This window comes from Condylura cristata, unplaced genomic scaffold (assembly GCF_000260355.1).
Source record: "Condylura cristata isolate star-nosed mole 26May11 unplaced genomic scaffold, ConCri1.0 scaffold00027, whole genome shotgun sequence".
NCBI lineage: Eukaryota > Metazoa > Chordata > Mammalia > Eulipotyphla > Talpidae > Condylura > Condylura cristata.
This window is the reverse complement of record NW_004567128.1, coordinates 27974587-27990742: the sequence shown is the minus strand read 5'-3', so window position 1 is coordinate 27990742 and position 16156 is coordinate 27974587. Positions and strand designations below refer to the sequence as shown.

At 46.4% G+C, this 16156-nt stretch overlaps 1 protein-coding gene across 1 annotated transcript; it reads right to left on the bottom strand.

The window, feature by feature from the left end:
* Window positions 1–10312: 10312 nt before the first annotated feature.
* On the bottom strand, window positions 10313–15741 carry LOC101629786 (protein SSX3). Its single transcript, XM_012730275.1, has 4 exons — window positions 15676–15741; window positions 15121–15235; window positions 14279–14371; window positions 10313–10413 (listed from the first exon to the last, which is right to left on the bottom strand). Exons 1-4 carry the CDS (start codon window positions 15739–15741, stop codon window positions 10313–10315), a joined length of 375 nt encoding a protein of 124 aa, XP_012585729.1.
* Window positions 15742–16156: the final 415 nt, after the last annotated feature.

The window sequence follows — 16156 nt, the reverse complement described above, 5'->3', positions numbered from 1 at the left end:
GGAAGCGAACTTGCATCCAGGGTGGAGTAGAGAGAGTCTCAGGCACACAGGGTCTCAGAAGCTTCAAGACCAACCCCTATCCAAATCCACAAGCCCTAAAGACCACATAGCAGTAAAATGAGTGTAAGATAGAGAATTCTATTTTTTTAAAAGATTTATTTATGCACACAGAATTGGGGTACAGGCCAGAGGTGCAGGGGTGGCGAGAGGCTTCAGCTGAGACAGAGTGGGGAGCAGAACAGGCAGATGGATGAAGTACACTGCTGAGGGGTGCAGTGGGCAGGTCAGGAGTGGTCTGCCAGGCAATGTGGGTCACCTCCAGAGTGAGCGGGGATCAAACTCGTGCTGAAGTGGCTTTAGCTGCTCAGTGCTGTGCTTTAACCCGCTGAGCCACCAGGGAAGGCCCAGATGGAGAATTCTTACTGAGCATAATTACGTAAGAAACTGTTTTAATCATTCACCATTACAAAGCCCAAGGCATTACGTTGAATTTTAGTTCATTCTATTGTTCTGATGGTCACTTTACTCTGCATGTTACTAGGGGCTTACTGGATATCTAGGCAGCTATGAAGAACCTAGACCAGGGCAGAAATGGCAACAGAGGTGATTCACAAATGGTAGTGGAATTTACCAAAGGGAAAATGGTAAGCGTAGATGAACATCAACTTGAACTTTCCCTGAGGGAAAGTTTATTTTTCTTAAAACATTTCCTTGAGAAACCTAGGATTTTGTGGATCTTTTCTCTGTTCCATTCACATATATGTATGTATATTTTTAAAAGTTAAATATGCCTTTCATCAGCCCATAACCCAAGAAAGTCTGTCTTAAGGAACTTGGAGCCATCTCCTTAAAAAGTGAGTGTCAAGGAAGATAAGCTCCCCAGTCTTTTTTTTAAGATTTAGTTATTCTTACATATAAGAACTGGGGCACACAGAAAGAAAAGCATAGCAGAAGTATAAAGGACCAGGTGCGAAAATAATAATAATAATAATAATAATAATAATAATAATGATAATGATAATGATAATGATAATGAACAACTATATACCAGAGACATTTTAACATTTTTCGGGGGTGGAGTGGGGAATGGGATAAAAAATGGGCAGGGGGAGAAGTGTCCTGGACTATGGTGATGGCACACGGGTGATTTGGTGATGGGAAGCCCACAGGGATTACAAACTGAGATGGAAAAAGGCACAAAATGATGTAAAAATAAACTATTATATTATTAAAAAAACAAAAAAGAACTGGGGCACAAGTCAGAGTTGCGGGATGGGTGAGGGGGCTTGAGAGGATTCACCACAGACAGAGAGACAGAGTGGGGAGCAGAATAGGCAGATTGCCTGAAGTACACTGCTGAGGGAAGCAGCAGGCGGGTCAGTTCCCTGGCTGGGGATCGAACTCGTGCTGCAGTGGCTGCAACTTGCTTCATTCATTGTGCTGTGCTTTAAAACTGTTATGCCACTAGGGAGGGCCCAAGCTCCCCCATATTTCTGTCACCTGGGGTGACAGGTCGAGGTGCCTGACAGGTCTAGGTGACAGGTCTAGGTGCTTGACAGGTCGAGGTGACAGGTCGAGGTGCCTGACTCCCAACTGTAAGCCCCTGCTTGTCCTAGAGCAAAGAGCTTGATTGTTTCCTCTGGACAAAGGTAAGTAGTTGCACACCCGACTAGCCAGTGTTCTCAGGGTCTGCATGGGAGGGTTTAGCAATCACCCTTGGATGCCTCTGTAAAATGGGCCCATCAGTGGTACCCCTGGACTGTCTTTTTCCTCCTACCACTTTTAGAGCTTTTCAAGCACCGCACTTCAAAGTGTGAGATCTGGCTTCCCTAACAACTGCTCACAGGGCCAGACAATGCAATATAAAAACGTGGAAGAGCATTTTACCAACAAGAAAAGCTAGTGCGAGTGAGCCAGGCAGACTTTCATGATCGTTCCAAGAATGGCTTCTCCGGGCAGTCAGTCCGGGGCTATGCTACATGGCCGGATTTTTCTTGGGAACTAGGGTTAAATGGACATATGGGCCAACACTGGAAGACAGTGTTATGTATTGGTGGTGGAGGGTCCAGTTCTGACTAAAATCGTCCCACTAAGAAAGTGGAAATTTAAAGATTGGAGCTAGAGGTAATGAATAGAAAAATGACTAGTAGAGCAGTTTTTATTTCTGGAGAAAGAGAGTTTGGGTGATTTCTTCAGTAGTGCTCACCACTGTCAAATACTTTCATCATCTACTCTATGAAACTGTGAATAAGTTATCCTTTTATAACTATTGCATTGGGTAATGAATTGACTTTTGGAGAGTAAAATAGGCTGAGCTCTGTGCCAGAATCGGTGCAAGGAGACCTGCAGAGAGCCCTCCCTGGTGGCGCAACAGGTTAAAGCACTACACTATGAACCTTCCGAAGCCACCATAGCACGATTTCGATTTCGATCCCCATCCTGGGAGCTGACCCACATGGCGCGGCAGACCTCTCCTGGCCCGCCCGCTGCTCCCCTCAGCAGTGTGCTTCAGTACATCTGCCTGGGCTGCTCCCTGCTCTGTCTCTGGTGAATCCTCTCACCCACCACACTCTGGCCTGTACCCCAGTTCTGTAAGCATAAATAAATAAATATTTAAAAAAGAAGAAGAAGACCTGCACAGCAGAGCCTGGGAAAGCAGTGGGTCTCAGAGGAGCTATGCCTGCCTTCTGCAGAAACCCAGACTGGCCTGTTGCAGGATAAGACCACAAGAAACAAACACTCCCCCTTACAGAGGCCGCAAGCAACCTGCTAGCTGACTGTGGTTGTGTGAGCTGAGCGACCCTGTCCAGACCAAATGGCTAACATACAAAATGCTGAACAAATAGGATATTTGTTGTTATAAGCCAAGAAAGGTAGTAAGCCTAACTTGCCACAGCCAGGTTACGACCTATACATGTATACACACGATAGCTGTTGGGCTTTCTATATGCCACAATAACCACTCAGAGAAGCAATGGAAGAAAAGCTGCATTCATACCGTGGCAAAATGCTAATAGATCAGAAGACAGATGATTAGAGGAAGATGGCAGGTGCAGTGCATATATCCACCTCCCATTCACTCAATATTCCTTGGATTGGGAAGAAAAGTGTTTTTAAGGATAAATTCTTAGAGTACAGGGTGATAAGCAAAGCTGCTAGGGACCACTGGAAATAGTGAGGCACTCCTGGGAGAGAGCAAGTCGGTGTGATCAGACTTACAGAGCCATTCAAAGAGCCATGATCAAACCCAAATCACCAGAAACAAGAGCTGTTATTTGTAACAAAGCCTCTGAAAAACCTCCAAACTCAGAATAAAAAAGGACAAAGAGCACGAGCGGGCCTTAGGAGAATCATCAGGTAAGTGAATTTAAAAGTTCATTTGTAGATTCTCCGACACCACATGGACTGGCTGGAACAGCCACTTTTGCCTCTAAGATGAAACTCCAAGAATTATTTTTTAAAGATTTATTTATTTACTCATACAAGAACTGGGGCATAGGCCAGACGTGTGAGGGGTGAGGAGATTAACCAGAGGCAGAGTGAGGAACAGGCAGATATACTGAACTACACTGCTGAGGGGAGCAGCAGGTGAGAGAGGAGAGGTCTGCTGCGCCGTGTGGGTCAGCTCCCTGGCCGGGGATCGAACTCATGCTGCAGTGGCTGTGGATAATTTCATAGGGCTGTGGATAATTTCATAGTGGATAATTTAACCCCTTGTGCCACCAGGGAGGGTCAGGGATTTCTTTTAAAGATTTATTTATGTATGCATACAAGAACTGGGGTACAGGCCAGAGGTGTGTGTGTGGGGGGGTGATCGGATTCACCAGAGACAGAGTGGGGAGCAGAACAGGCAGATTGACGAAGTACACTGCTGAGGGGGGCAGCAGATGGGTCAGGAGAGGTCTGCTGCACCACTTTCCTGGCTGGGGATTGAACTTGTGCTGTAGTGGTAGCAGATAGCTTCATAGTGCTGCACTTTACCCCACTGATCCACCACGGAAGGCCAGGGAGAAGGCATTTTAATTGAGTCAACTGTATAAAGTGAACTGGACTAAATCCAGGCAATCATAGGGAACCACTGTCATTTTCCCACTGTCTTCCAGAATCCTTTCTGTCTTTGTCCCCTGACCGGGGCTTTACTGGTCCCTAAAGTCTAGTGTTCAACCAAAGTCGAAATGTTATGGCTGTGGTTTGAATAGAATTATTTCTAATACACTGTGATTATCTGGGTGACTTTCGGTGCAAGGACAGCTGGCCACTCTGCTGGGCTACAGTCCATGATGTAGACCAGAAGAGAAAGCTGAGGAAGAGGCCCCTAGACAGGTGCCTTGACCTAGAGCTGATGTGGCCCTCAGAACAATGTGAACAAGAGGGCCCAGGCACTATCCATTTTGTCCTTTAATAAGTGGCTTGTGAGAAACTGGCTGACTTGGAAACTGTACCACTGAGAGATCTCCTCCATGTGATAGCTGCATCTCCCTATTTAAATACCATCCCCTTTGTAAGGATTCAATCTTGGCGTCAGATCATCTCGACAGTTAGGGTCAGATGATTTTTGTTGGGGTGGGGAGAAGCGCTGTCCTGTGCATTGCGAGATGTTTAGTTACATCCTTGGCCTCTTCCCAGTAACCTGGCAGTAACCCTCCCTCCCAAGTCATGGCAGCCAAAAATGTCTTTGGACATTGACGAATGTCCACAGTGGGTCAGGCGGTCCCTTACACCATGTTCTTTCTTCTGATGTCGCAGCCTTCTGTGGGTGGCCAGATTTAGACTGAGAATGTTCATAAATATCCTAACTCTTTCCAGAGGGCTGCACTTTCCCACTCCTGTGAAGGTCAGATTTGACCATTTCATGAATCAATTTTTGCCCTTTTCCCTCAACCGTGTGACTGTTCTGTGTGCCTGGGTCTGTGTCCCTGGGTCCTGGTGTGAGGGAGTTGAAGTGAAGAAGACAGTCTACAAGCAGTGCGAGCAAGAAATAAATGGAGTCTATGTCCCTTCAGTGCCACCCACTCTCTTCTGAGTCTGTGTTCCTCCCCACGAGGCGGACGAACACTTCTGTAGAATAACAGGAAAAAAATGCACATATCGGTTTCTGCCCTCCATCCTGGCACAAAGCTCCAAAAACTATTATAAATCCCTAAGTGATAAGAGCCCTGGACATCTTTTGTTCTTTTTTAAAAGATTATTTATGCATACAAGAACTGGGGTGCAGGCCAGAGGTGTGTATGTGGGGGTGAGAGGATTCACCAGAGACAGAGTGGGGAGCAAAGCAGGCAGACGGACTGATATACACTGCTGAGGGGAGCAGCGGGAGACAGGAGAGGTCTGCAGGGCCATGTGGGTCAGCTCCCTGGCCGGGGGTTGAACTCATGCTGCAGTGGCTGGGGATAGTTTGACAATGCTGTCTTTAACCTCTGCACCACCAGGGAGGCTCTGGGCATCTTTTGTTCTAATAAGGTGACTCTTGGTGTGTCCTGAATGGAAACTGGTCACCAGAGAGAACAGACCATGATTGAAAGGTTGGAACTGTCAATTCCAATCTCTCATTCTTTGGAGAAAGAAGAGGGGCTGGAAATGGAGTTAATAATCACCACACCTATGTGATGAAGCCTCCATAAACGTCTCAATAATGGGGTGTGGAGAGTTTGGGGAACACACCTCCACATGGAGAGGTTAGTGCACCTCATTTCCATGGAGACGGAAACTCCTGTGCTTTGGACCACATCACACACATACATACTCATCTGGCTATTCACCTAGCTAATAAACCAGTAACTATAAGCAAGTGTTTCTTTTTGTTCTGTGAGCTGTTCTAGAAAGTGACCAAACTTGAGGAGGGTAGCATGGGAGTCTGTGACTTATAGCTGGTTGGTCAGTCCAGGTGGCAACCTGGGACTTGCAGTCGGCGTCTGAGCTGAGGGCCAGTCTTGTGGGGCTGAGCCCTGAAGCTGTGGGATCTGCACTAATTCAGAGCCGTTAATGTCAAGATTGAATTGACTTGTAGTACATTCGGTGGTGCCACAGAGAACTGTTTGAAGGACTTGTGGGGAAAACCCCACATAGCTGGTGTAAGAAGTGTGGAAAGTGTGGTAACAGTGTGAGGGTACAGGAGAAATAAGGCCAGTGTTCCACAGATGCCCAGGATGCTCACTGCCTGCTCCTCCCCCCACCCCTTCCCTCATCAGGCCTGGGCCAAGGGCGCAAAAAGCCTTCAAGTCACCATCTCCCATGGGAGCCTGGCTCAGAGGGGCATCTTGAGGCTTCCTTGAAGCCCCTGCAGGATTGGGAGCAGTGAGTACCCGGTGGTCTCTGGAGAAGGCCTTTGCAAATTGCAGGCTATGACTCATGAACAGGTCATGGAATACTCCATAGATCCAGAGCAGAATTTTGTGTTTTTAAATGAACCAGAATGAAATAACCCAGCACATCACAGAAGAAAATAGGAACTTTCGGAGTCTATCACATGTATAAAGTGCCAGTATTATTTTGCCAAGCATTTGTTTTAGGTCCGCTTGCAAAAGTGTGCTCTTCACTGTGAGTGCTGGTGTACAAAACTCAGGGCTCTTGTAATGGGTGGGCCGTTCTCCCTCAGCAGCCTGGGCAGCCTCCCAACCCTCTGCTAGGGATAGTGATTCATTTCAGGAAAAAGTTATCTTCATGCAGTTTAAAAATTATTGAAAGAGAAACAAAAAAAGACTGGAAAGTAAAAAAAAAAAGTCATTTTGGACACTCATCTGAAGGGCATATAAGGATCCACGCTGGGCCCCTGCTTTGGCGGGGCAGGAGGCTGATTGGGCTGTGCTTAGGGTCATGCACAAGCTGACTCCGCGGGTCAGGTCAGGTCCCTGCATCTCAAAATCTGAATGGAGGAGGCAGAGAATGGTGGGGAGGAAGCTTTAGCTACCTAAGGAATTCAGGGAAAGACGTGTCTTGCCACAACTCCAGTGTGTTTTCAAGCTGCCCTACCCTACACCTGCCTCTTTTGAGAAATCTGAGCACAACCACATTGGGGTCAACCACAATCGGTCTCCGAGGTGTAGGGAGAGGGGCATCCGCAGTGACCTGGAAGTGCCCATCTCTCTGCAGTACCAGGTAGGGCCCTGCGGACTTCTGTCCCTGTACCCAGTGGATCGCTCACACCCTCCTTCCTGGCGCCCTTCTCTGGGCTATTATGGCACCCACTTGGACCTGGGTCTCCCGGCCTGTGTGCCTTCCCCTCTCCCACCTACCCTGTGTCTCCATTGTTCTCTGGCCCCACTACCACGGGGCCCTGCCTCTCCTTCCCTGCATACTGCCTCTCAGGGTTCCCTGTCTTGGGAAAATGGTCTCACATCCACCCCGAGGTCTGGGGCAGAACTTGGAGCTCATTCAGGGAGCTGTCTCCCACCTCCATACACGCCTGTCTCCTTCCTGTCTCTGAAATCATGGTGAGTCCTAAATACAGTCCTTGCACGACACAGTTGTAGCAACTCTGGCAAGGAGCCTAACAGCTTGCCGTTTTTCATCTATGACATCATAGTGATGACAGTGTCCACCCTTAGAGAATGGTGTGAGGGAAAATGGAGAGGGTTAGTATCAGCCCAGGCACTTTGCAAGCACAAGATGAATATTAATAGCACTTTCTGTGGTTATAAAGGAAGGTGGGGGGAGACCTCAGGGAATCAGACTTCCCCATTCCTATAGATGCTGTTCCCGGCCTGGGATGCAGCTCCTTGGGCCTGTGACCTGTCCCACACACAGAACTATCATCTTGAGTGATAAGACATTATTACTAGAGCAGACAAGGGACTCAGGTAAGCTGGGATGCTTTTGCTACACAGTTCCCAGGAGCTGGCTCTATGGGGAGGGTTTACATGGGTGTCCACCTCTGTCCACAACCCCGGCAATACCTCTTTCCCCACCCATCCTGGACAGGGTCATCCATCTCCAAGGGCTTTTGGAGACCCACTCCAGGGAAGTTGTGTGGACAGTGATCCAGCACGCCACCTCCCCATCATCACAGTGTGTGCCTGGGACAGGCTGACCCAACCCCAGCAACCCTGGCCCCAAGTAGGAGTCACAGCCCAAGGGCAACCTCGACTGCCACCCTTCCCCTCCTGGGAGCCTATCACTTACTGCTTTCCAGTGCTTCCCAACTGTGATCTGAATCTATCGGGAGGCAGTGAAAGGCAGGCAGGGAGAGGGGGAGCTCCGCTGGAGAGACCCCTTACAAGCCTCTGTGGGAGCTGACAGGCCAAGGTGATGCAGTCAATGTCAAAGTGGGCCAGTCCTACCTCCCTGTGAGGCTCGTGCTTGATGTCTTGTGCAAGTCAGTTTGGTGACCTCTGTTGACAGCCTTCATGTTCCTTGGCAGGAGTAATAGTCTCGGGAAAACTTCCTCTGTTCCTTTCCCCCAGCCGACTGCCTTCCTTATGCAGCCTGAAATGGTTCCTCTGGGAGAGGACTGTCTCCTTCTTGACTCTTTGTCTCCACCCCTGCCCCCAGACCCCCTGACTGTGATTCTCTTGAGGGCACTGTAACCCCTTTGTCCAGTGAACTTTCCCCATCTGTTGCTCCCTGCTGCATGGCTAAGTGGACTCCATTCTTGTCCACCACATGCCCCACAATGGGAAGATCCTTCCTTATTCCTCCACACTCCCCAGCTGACACTCCCAAATGGACAATTCCAGTCTCTGGCCCTGAAAATCTTTTTTTTTTTTTAAAGATTTATTTATTTATGTATACAAGAACCGGTGTACAGGCCAGAGGTACAGGGGCAGTGAGAGGATTCACCAGAGACAGAGTGGGGAGCAGAACAGACAGATCGATGGAGTACACTGCTGAAGGGAGAAACCAGCAGGTCAGGAGAGATCTGTCTCGCCATGTGGGTCACCTCTGGGGCCAGGGATCAAACTCGCACTGAAGCGGCTGTGGCCAGCTTGCTGTGCTGAGTCTCAACCCCGTTGCACCACCAGGGAGGGCCCTGACCCTGAAGATCTTACAGAGAGCAAAGGCCAAAGCATTCAATCATCTGCTGCAGAATCCTGACCAGAAACTGGGGTATAGACTATTCACCAAAATAAAAATTGGAAATATGCCCCACTAGAATTATCCCTCACTCCACGTGGGCAGGGACATTTGTTTCTCTTGTTCCCTGATGTCTGTTCAGCATCTAGAACAGTGCCCAAATATACAGTCCATTTTCATTAAGTGTTTGTGAATGACTGAACCCTTGGATGCTGCAATTCTACTTTTAAGAATATGTGCTAAAGAAACATGAATGCATGTGCACAGGATTCTGTGCACAAGAATGACAGGAGAAAACAGCTGGTAAACATTTGTAAACATTTATTAACTTCTAGTCACTGACACAGAGTAAATGAATAATATGGTATGGGTTTATCGCATGAAGCACCTGCCCAAAGAGACTGTTTGCTCATGAAAGAGAATCCCCACTACATGCTGGTAGTGAGGAAATGCAGTGGAGAAGCTCATGTTGTGTACTCTGTGTGTGTGTATGTGTATAAGTGCAGAGAAAAACATCTGGAATTAAACAACCAAAACTGTCCTTAGCGCTTATTTCTAAAGAAGGTAGTACTGTTCTATGCAGAGAACACTTGACAATATTTGTTTTCTGAGCTAAGTGCATAGATACATAGAAACAGATATGCATTAAATATATATCTTGCTCATTAAGAAAACTCTAACATCTAACAAAACATTTGAAACAATAAGAAAAACCGTGCTTAAATTTTCTCTGGTGTGAACTCTTTTTCTTTCATCTGATGGCCAGGAGTTCACAGCCGTGCCCATCTTCGTGAAAGGCCACCAAGTTCTGCTTGTTATCATGGACACGTGTTACATCTCTGAGGCTGAGGAAAGTAGAGTCAGTGGCAATGAGCCTGAGCCCCCATGCCTGATAAAGGAATACCCTCTCCTCATCCTGGCCCTCAGGGCCCTGTGGCCTCTCCATTCGACCTCACGACTGCACACACCACCCACCGTTTCTCAAAGGAACTTCTGTTCGTGCCACAGCAACTCTCTCATTGGCCTTGCGAGCTGCTCAGCTAGAGGAAGGTGTGAGCTACCTGTGAGGAGCTGACCCGGGGCCTGGGAGCCCACAGCACCTTGGATAGGGAAGTCCCCTGGATATGGGAAGAGGGAGTAGAAAGACTGTGGGAGATCTCATCCTCATCTTAATGGTGCACCTCAAGATACTAGGAAAGAGGAGGGATTCGGGGAACAATGACAAGCTAGAATACCAATACCACGCTATTGCACCCATGCATTTTTCAAGGGTGTGGAGATAGATTGAAAAGTACTCACAGAGTTAGTCTTCTTCCTCAGGGTCACTGATCTCTTCATACACTACTTGGTTCTTTCTTTCTCGCAACCTGTAGGCCCAGATATTGTTCTTTCTTTTATTAGATCCTATGGTGGAGAAGAGTTGTAAATGGGGTTTGGGGTGGGCTGGAGGAGTGCTGGGCCTTCATTTTTCGATTAAGGAGATGATTTCTCCCTCACAAATGTCCATGGGCTTTCTGCGCAGTTTGTTTTTTCACAACTTTTAAATTTAATTTTTATTTTTAAAAGATTTATATATTTTTATTTATGTATACAAGAGCTGAGGTGTAGGCCAGAGGTGTGTGGGGCGGGGGTGAGAGGATTCACCAGAGACAGAGTGGGATTAGAACAGGCGGATCTATGAAATACACTGCTGAGGGCAACAGCGGGCGAGACTGTGCCACATGGTTCAGCTCCCTGGCAGGGGATCAAACTTGTGCTACAGTGGCTGCTGATAGCTTCATAGTGCTGAGACTTAATTCTTTGCGCCACCAGGGAGGGTCCTTATTTTAGTTTTTTAAGTTCACTTTATCTGGTTTAGAAAAATGGAGACATTAGATCTGTACCAATACATACCAGCTGGACTTTTAAATTCTGGTTCCTCCCATTATCAGGTTTAGACCTTTCATTTAGACCTTCTTTCATTCAATATGTATTTGTTAAGGGCATGTAGTATGTCATCCATGTGACTAAGAGCGAGTAAGATACGCTCCCAGGTGATCACAGATAGAATTACTTGAGCACCTTTCATGTCATCAAGCCTTCTAGATTTCATTTAAATCCTTGGCATAATTTATGAAGCTATGACTCTTTACTTACATTTTGGGGACTAGGAGTCTGCAGCGCAAAGAATTGAGACTTGCCAACAGTTCCACAGCTGCTATATCAATAAAATCTCAAGTGTGTGACTCTGGAAGTCTTGTTCTAACATCTCAGCTGGAGCATGGTGAGCTCCTCGGTGCAGCCTAGATACAGGCCTGTCCAGGATCCACCCCCGTGTCTAGATCACATATTTGAACACAGCCAGGGAAGCCAGAGGAGTTGTTCCCCAAACCTCCTTTTACCTGATCTATTATTACTCTGCTGATCACAGTTACCTGCTTTTCCCGAGTGGGGCAGTTGTTTCGGTTCCTTCTCTGAGCCAGGTGTTACCAGTTTCAAATCATCTTCACTTTTTGACATCTTGGTCATCACCTTTTCAATGTGAAGGTCACAGATGAAAAGCATCAATGGCAAGTTTTAGAGTTTACAAAATGTCTTCACAATAGAGCATCTTAATTAACATTCTCGTCAACTCTGGGGGACAGTTACAATACCTGTATCTAGGTTATAAAGAATCTGGGAGGTCAGAAGGAAAGGAATGACCTAAATGAACATTGTTCCAGAACTAGCATGCTCATCTTCCTGCTCTTTACAGACTGACTCTCTCACAAAGCGCAGAAGTCTTCATGCAAGTGAGAGTGTCGTCTGTAGGAGATGTGGGGAAGAATGCTATTCTAAGGGGCCACAAGGTCTGTACAAAATTAAAAAAAGGGGTCTCTAGAAGGCATTAGGGATTGAAGAAAAATTAGTAGACAGCTGCTCGAAGGATACGTGCACAAGTGTACAAAGGGGACAAACACTGCTGGAAAGTGGTGTGCGAGAAATGACTAGGAGGAAGGGAGAGGAAAAATAAAAGAAGGAAGGGAGAGGAAGGGTTCAAGGGTTTCATAATCCAGACAGCAAAGAACGTGTTCCCAGACACCCAAAGTAAAGGGCACAAAAAACGAAACAAACAGGACTACACCAAACTAACAAGCTTCTTCACAGCAAAGGAAACCATCTACAAAATGAGTTTGGAGGTGCTTTTGAGGTTTTGGATTAGACTACCATGGCCACTGTGGTCTTAGGCAAATTATTTAGCACCTCTATACCATAACGTCCTCATCTTTATTATTACTACATTTATTATAATAGTATCTTCATCACTATTGGGGATGATAATACTAACAATTTCATGGCGGTTTTCGATAATACTAACAATTTCATGGCGGTTTTCTTAATGATTGAAGGAGTTAATCCATGTTAGTTTCTTAAAATAACATCTGGCACTGCTATGATGAGGAGAGAAGTATCAGCTACCCAACTTGTTAATTATTCTTAGGTTGTCACATCAGGCATTGTAATAGAGAGACCAGGACAGGAAGGTAGTGAGAGTCAGGCCATTTTCAATATTCTTCTGCTCTTACATCCGTGGAGATTCACATCTGTGGAGAAAGGGCCTCTGTCCTTTAGATCTGGGAGATACTCACCTTCATGTGTTTTTTCTGTGGCACACTGAAAATACCCTGAGGAGGTTCACCTAAAAGAAGGTGATAAATTAGCATTTTTCTTTGTTGGCAAATAACCCCCAAATCTACAGAGCCTCCCATATTACTGGGGGAATTCTGCAGCAGAAGTTTATGGACCCACTCACTGTCAAGGAGTTATTTTGAGACCAGCTTCTGGATTATCTTTAATAATGGTTTATGCATTTGTTTGCAGCATGAATTCATAATTTCCCTCAGGGCGGTTAATAAGTTGTAAACTAGCCCTATCACTCCTGCAACCTACCTCCCCTCCCAAGAATTAAGTCGATTGACTGGGAATTTGATCTGTATCCACTAAAGATATGCGGCAAGTAAAAATCATTGTATACTTAAAATGGATGAATTCTATAGTATGCCAGAGAGGATATTAAGTGTATGAGAAACCATGGAATGTTTCAAGTATAAAGACACTTCTTTAATGTCAAAAAAGTATAAGATTTTCGGCCCTCTCACAGGAATTTTGTGAGCTTGTGAAGTCTGGCCTTTAGCAGGGAAGTCTCAGGTCTAAATTGGAGATAGTTTAAATATTCTGAGTTTGTGTTCACACAACTGTACTGTGAGCAGAAGAACAGTGAGCACATCCTGCCCCTTTATAATGAGTCCACACCCTTCTCAGATGTGTATCGACCTCCAGAATCTGTTCTTCTCCACCTTGTTGCCTCTGCAAAAGTTCAGTGTGTGAGTGAAGGATAGGTTCTTAACTCTCTGAAGCTGAACACAAAACCAGGTTTGAATGGTAAACTGGTTTTGGTAAAACACTCGTGAATAGCTATATGCCATTATGTAACGTTCTAGCCACTTCTCTCAAAATTTTTATCCGATACCAATTGGATAAACATTATTATGTAATTGGTTCTGGAAGTTTTGGGTGGATTTATGATTTAGTTGTTCTCAATTGTCCTTTACTCATTCACAGTGTTTAGCAAGAAAAAGAACTTTCAAAAAGAAATGTTTCCAATGGGCAGGAAATCTGAGCGAATGACACTGGAAACACATGCGCCTCCCCCTTGCCACCAGCGGGAGCTCAGTGCTGCTCACTGGCCCCTCGCTGCTCACATTGCTCTGAGATCTTTATCAGAATATAAACGAACTCTAGAAATAAGTCACAGCTGAAACCATCTGTACAGCCTCACCGATCCCTGACCTCCTTCTTTCTCCACTCCTGAATTTGATGGATTTATTTTCATTCAGGTTTTTAATACCATTTATTTATCCATAAAAATACACAGTCGTGCACTGCTTAGTGACAGTTCCATGAACGATGGATGACAGAGGTCTCAATAAACTAGACCATACGGCCTAGGTGTGTGGTGGGCTGTACCATCTGGGTTTGTGAAATTAACATTCTATGACATTTGTGCAAGGATGAAGTTGCCTACCGACGCATTTCTCAGAATGGGTCCCCACCCTTAAGCCACACATGAGTGCATGCTCTTGTTTTGCACGTTTTTGAGTTTTAAGCGAATGGCCTCTGACTGTACTTAACCTTTTGTATTTAACTTTTTTCCTTCAGCCATGATGCTTTTGAAGGAACAAACTTCTGAGGATCTTTCCCAGGCAATAGGACTTCAGCGTACCCTTTCTCAGCCTTTCCTGACACTTACTTTGATTCCCAAGGGTCCCATCTGCATCAGAGTCACGGAATTCTGCGGTCTGTTTTTTAGGACACATGAAAGCTGGGAGAGCGGCTCTGAGACCTAGAGAGAAACAAAATGTTCATTCCTTAGAAGTCAACCTAGGCCCTCCTTGAAGGAACTATGGGTTAAAGCGCACCACTATGAAGCTATCTGCAGCCACTGCATGCAGCCTGAGTTCAATCCCTAGCCAGGGAGCTGACCCACATGGTGCAGAAGACCTCTTCTGTTTTGCCTGCTGCTCCCCTCAGCAGTGTATTTCAGTGCATTTGTCTGTTCTGCTCCCCACTGTCTCTGGTGAATTCTCTCAGCCCTCCACACCTCTGGCTTGTACCCCAGTTTTTGTATGCATAAATAAATAAATAAATCTAAAAAAGAAAAAGAGTCGACCTACGAGGAAAAGAGCAGGATGGGGCTGCTGGAAGGCAGCAGAACAGTAAAATTCACCAGCCGGGGCGGGGGTGGGGGTGCAGGAGTGTGCTACACTGGCCAGTGGGAGCAAAGCATGCTGGAGAAAGGGATTTAGCTCTGAGCATCTGTGTGGCCATTCCTGGTCCTCAGTCCTGCACAGATATTAGAGCTTGAAGATATTAGCTGCTTGAAGGCAGCCTGAAGCTGCCTTGTGGTTTCTCCCTGCACAAAAGGAAAGTATGGGACGCTTTGTTGCAGCCTAAGCAGAAGCCATGGCACATAAAAGGGCTGGTGTGTGTGTGTGTGTGTGTGTGTGTGTGTGTGAGTGCACACACACAAACGTGCACGCGCGTGCACAAGATGTGTTCCCAGGCTTGCCCGGGCCTACAGCATCCTGTTACCTAGACCAGTCATAGTTTCGTAGTTTCTCTTCATATAGACATAAGTGGTTTTCTCCGAGTATCCCAGCTTTCCCCACTCTTCTTTAGAAAAGTATTTAGAAATATCCTTGAAAGCCTAGAAAAGAAAGAAATATAAATCCCAGCAGTGACTCAGTTAAACACGGTGACCTTCAGCAGAGGCCTCCTCCCCCGCGGCAGACCTGTGTACTGGATCTGTGAACTGGGGATAATAATCCTCTGGGTGCTATCCCGGCTGACTGACAGAACATGGGTAACAGTCACGAGCCCCTCTCCTGGCAAGCAGTAGGCACTTAAGGTTGGTTGGCAGGCTTTTCTTTCACCTTCCAGAATGGACAGAAAGCCACCAAATGCAGTACACGGTCACAGGCCTGTTGTTTCCACAGATACTAGGTGAGGACAGAGAGTGAGAAGCTCCTCAGGCTCTGGATCTCCCCCTGAAGTTCTGCTCCCTGTCCCCAGTGCCTCTGATCTCACCTTCTCAGAGATTGACACTGTCCCCTAGATCACTCCTCTTCCCCCTCCAGAACACCTCACCTCACATTTCTTCAGTTTCTTAGCTTGTTCTTTGTCCTTTGTTACAAAGGAGCTGTTTTTGTCCATGGTGCCGGGAACAGTCTGGTCTCAAAGTGTCACAGACCGCGACTCTCCAGTCACAAGGCCAAAGGTCCTGTGGAGAGAGAAGGCACTCAAGGAAGGCCACCCTCAGTCACCTGGAATCAAGCTTCTCCTTTTCTCCCTCCTGGGCTTATCTGTCCCTGAATAAGGTCATGGAGTGAAGTCAGATGAAAACAGGGGACTACAGTGGGTGAAGGACTGTGGGTGCTCTAAGGTGGGGGTGGTGTGGTCCCACACATCTGAGGAGGTGTGGATCTATTCTCCTTAATCATACAGTGTTTTAAACCAATGGAACCTCAATTAAAAATATATTAAATAAATAAAAGAAAATAAGGGACAAGAGGTCCCTTATGAAAAAACAACTTAGGGCCTTTAGGGTGGGGGTGGATGTCTTTAGTAG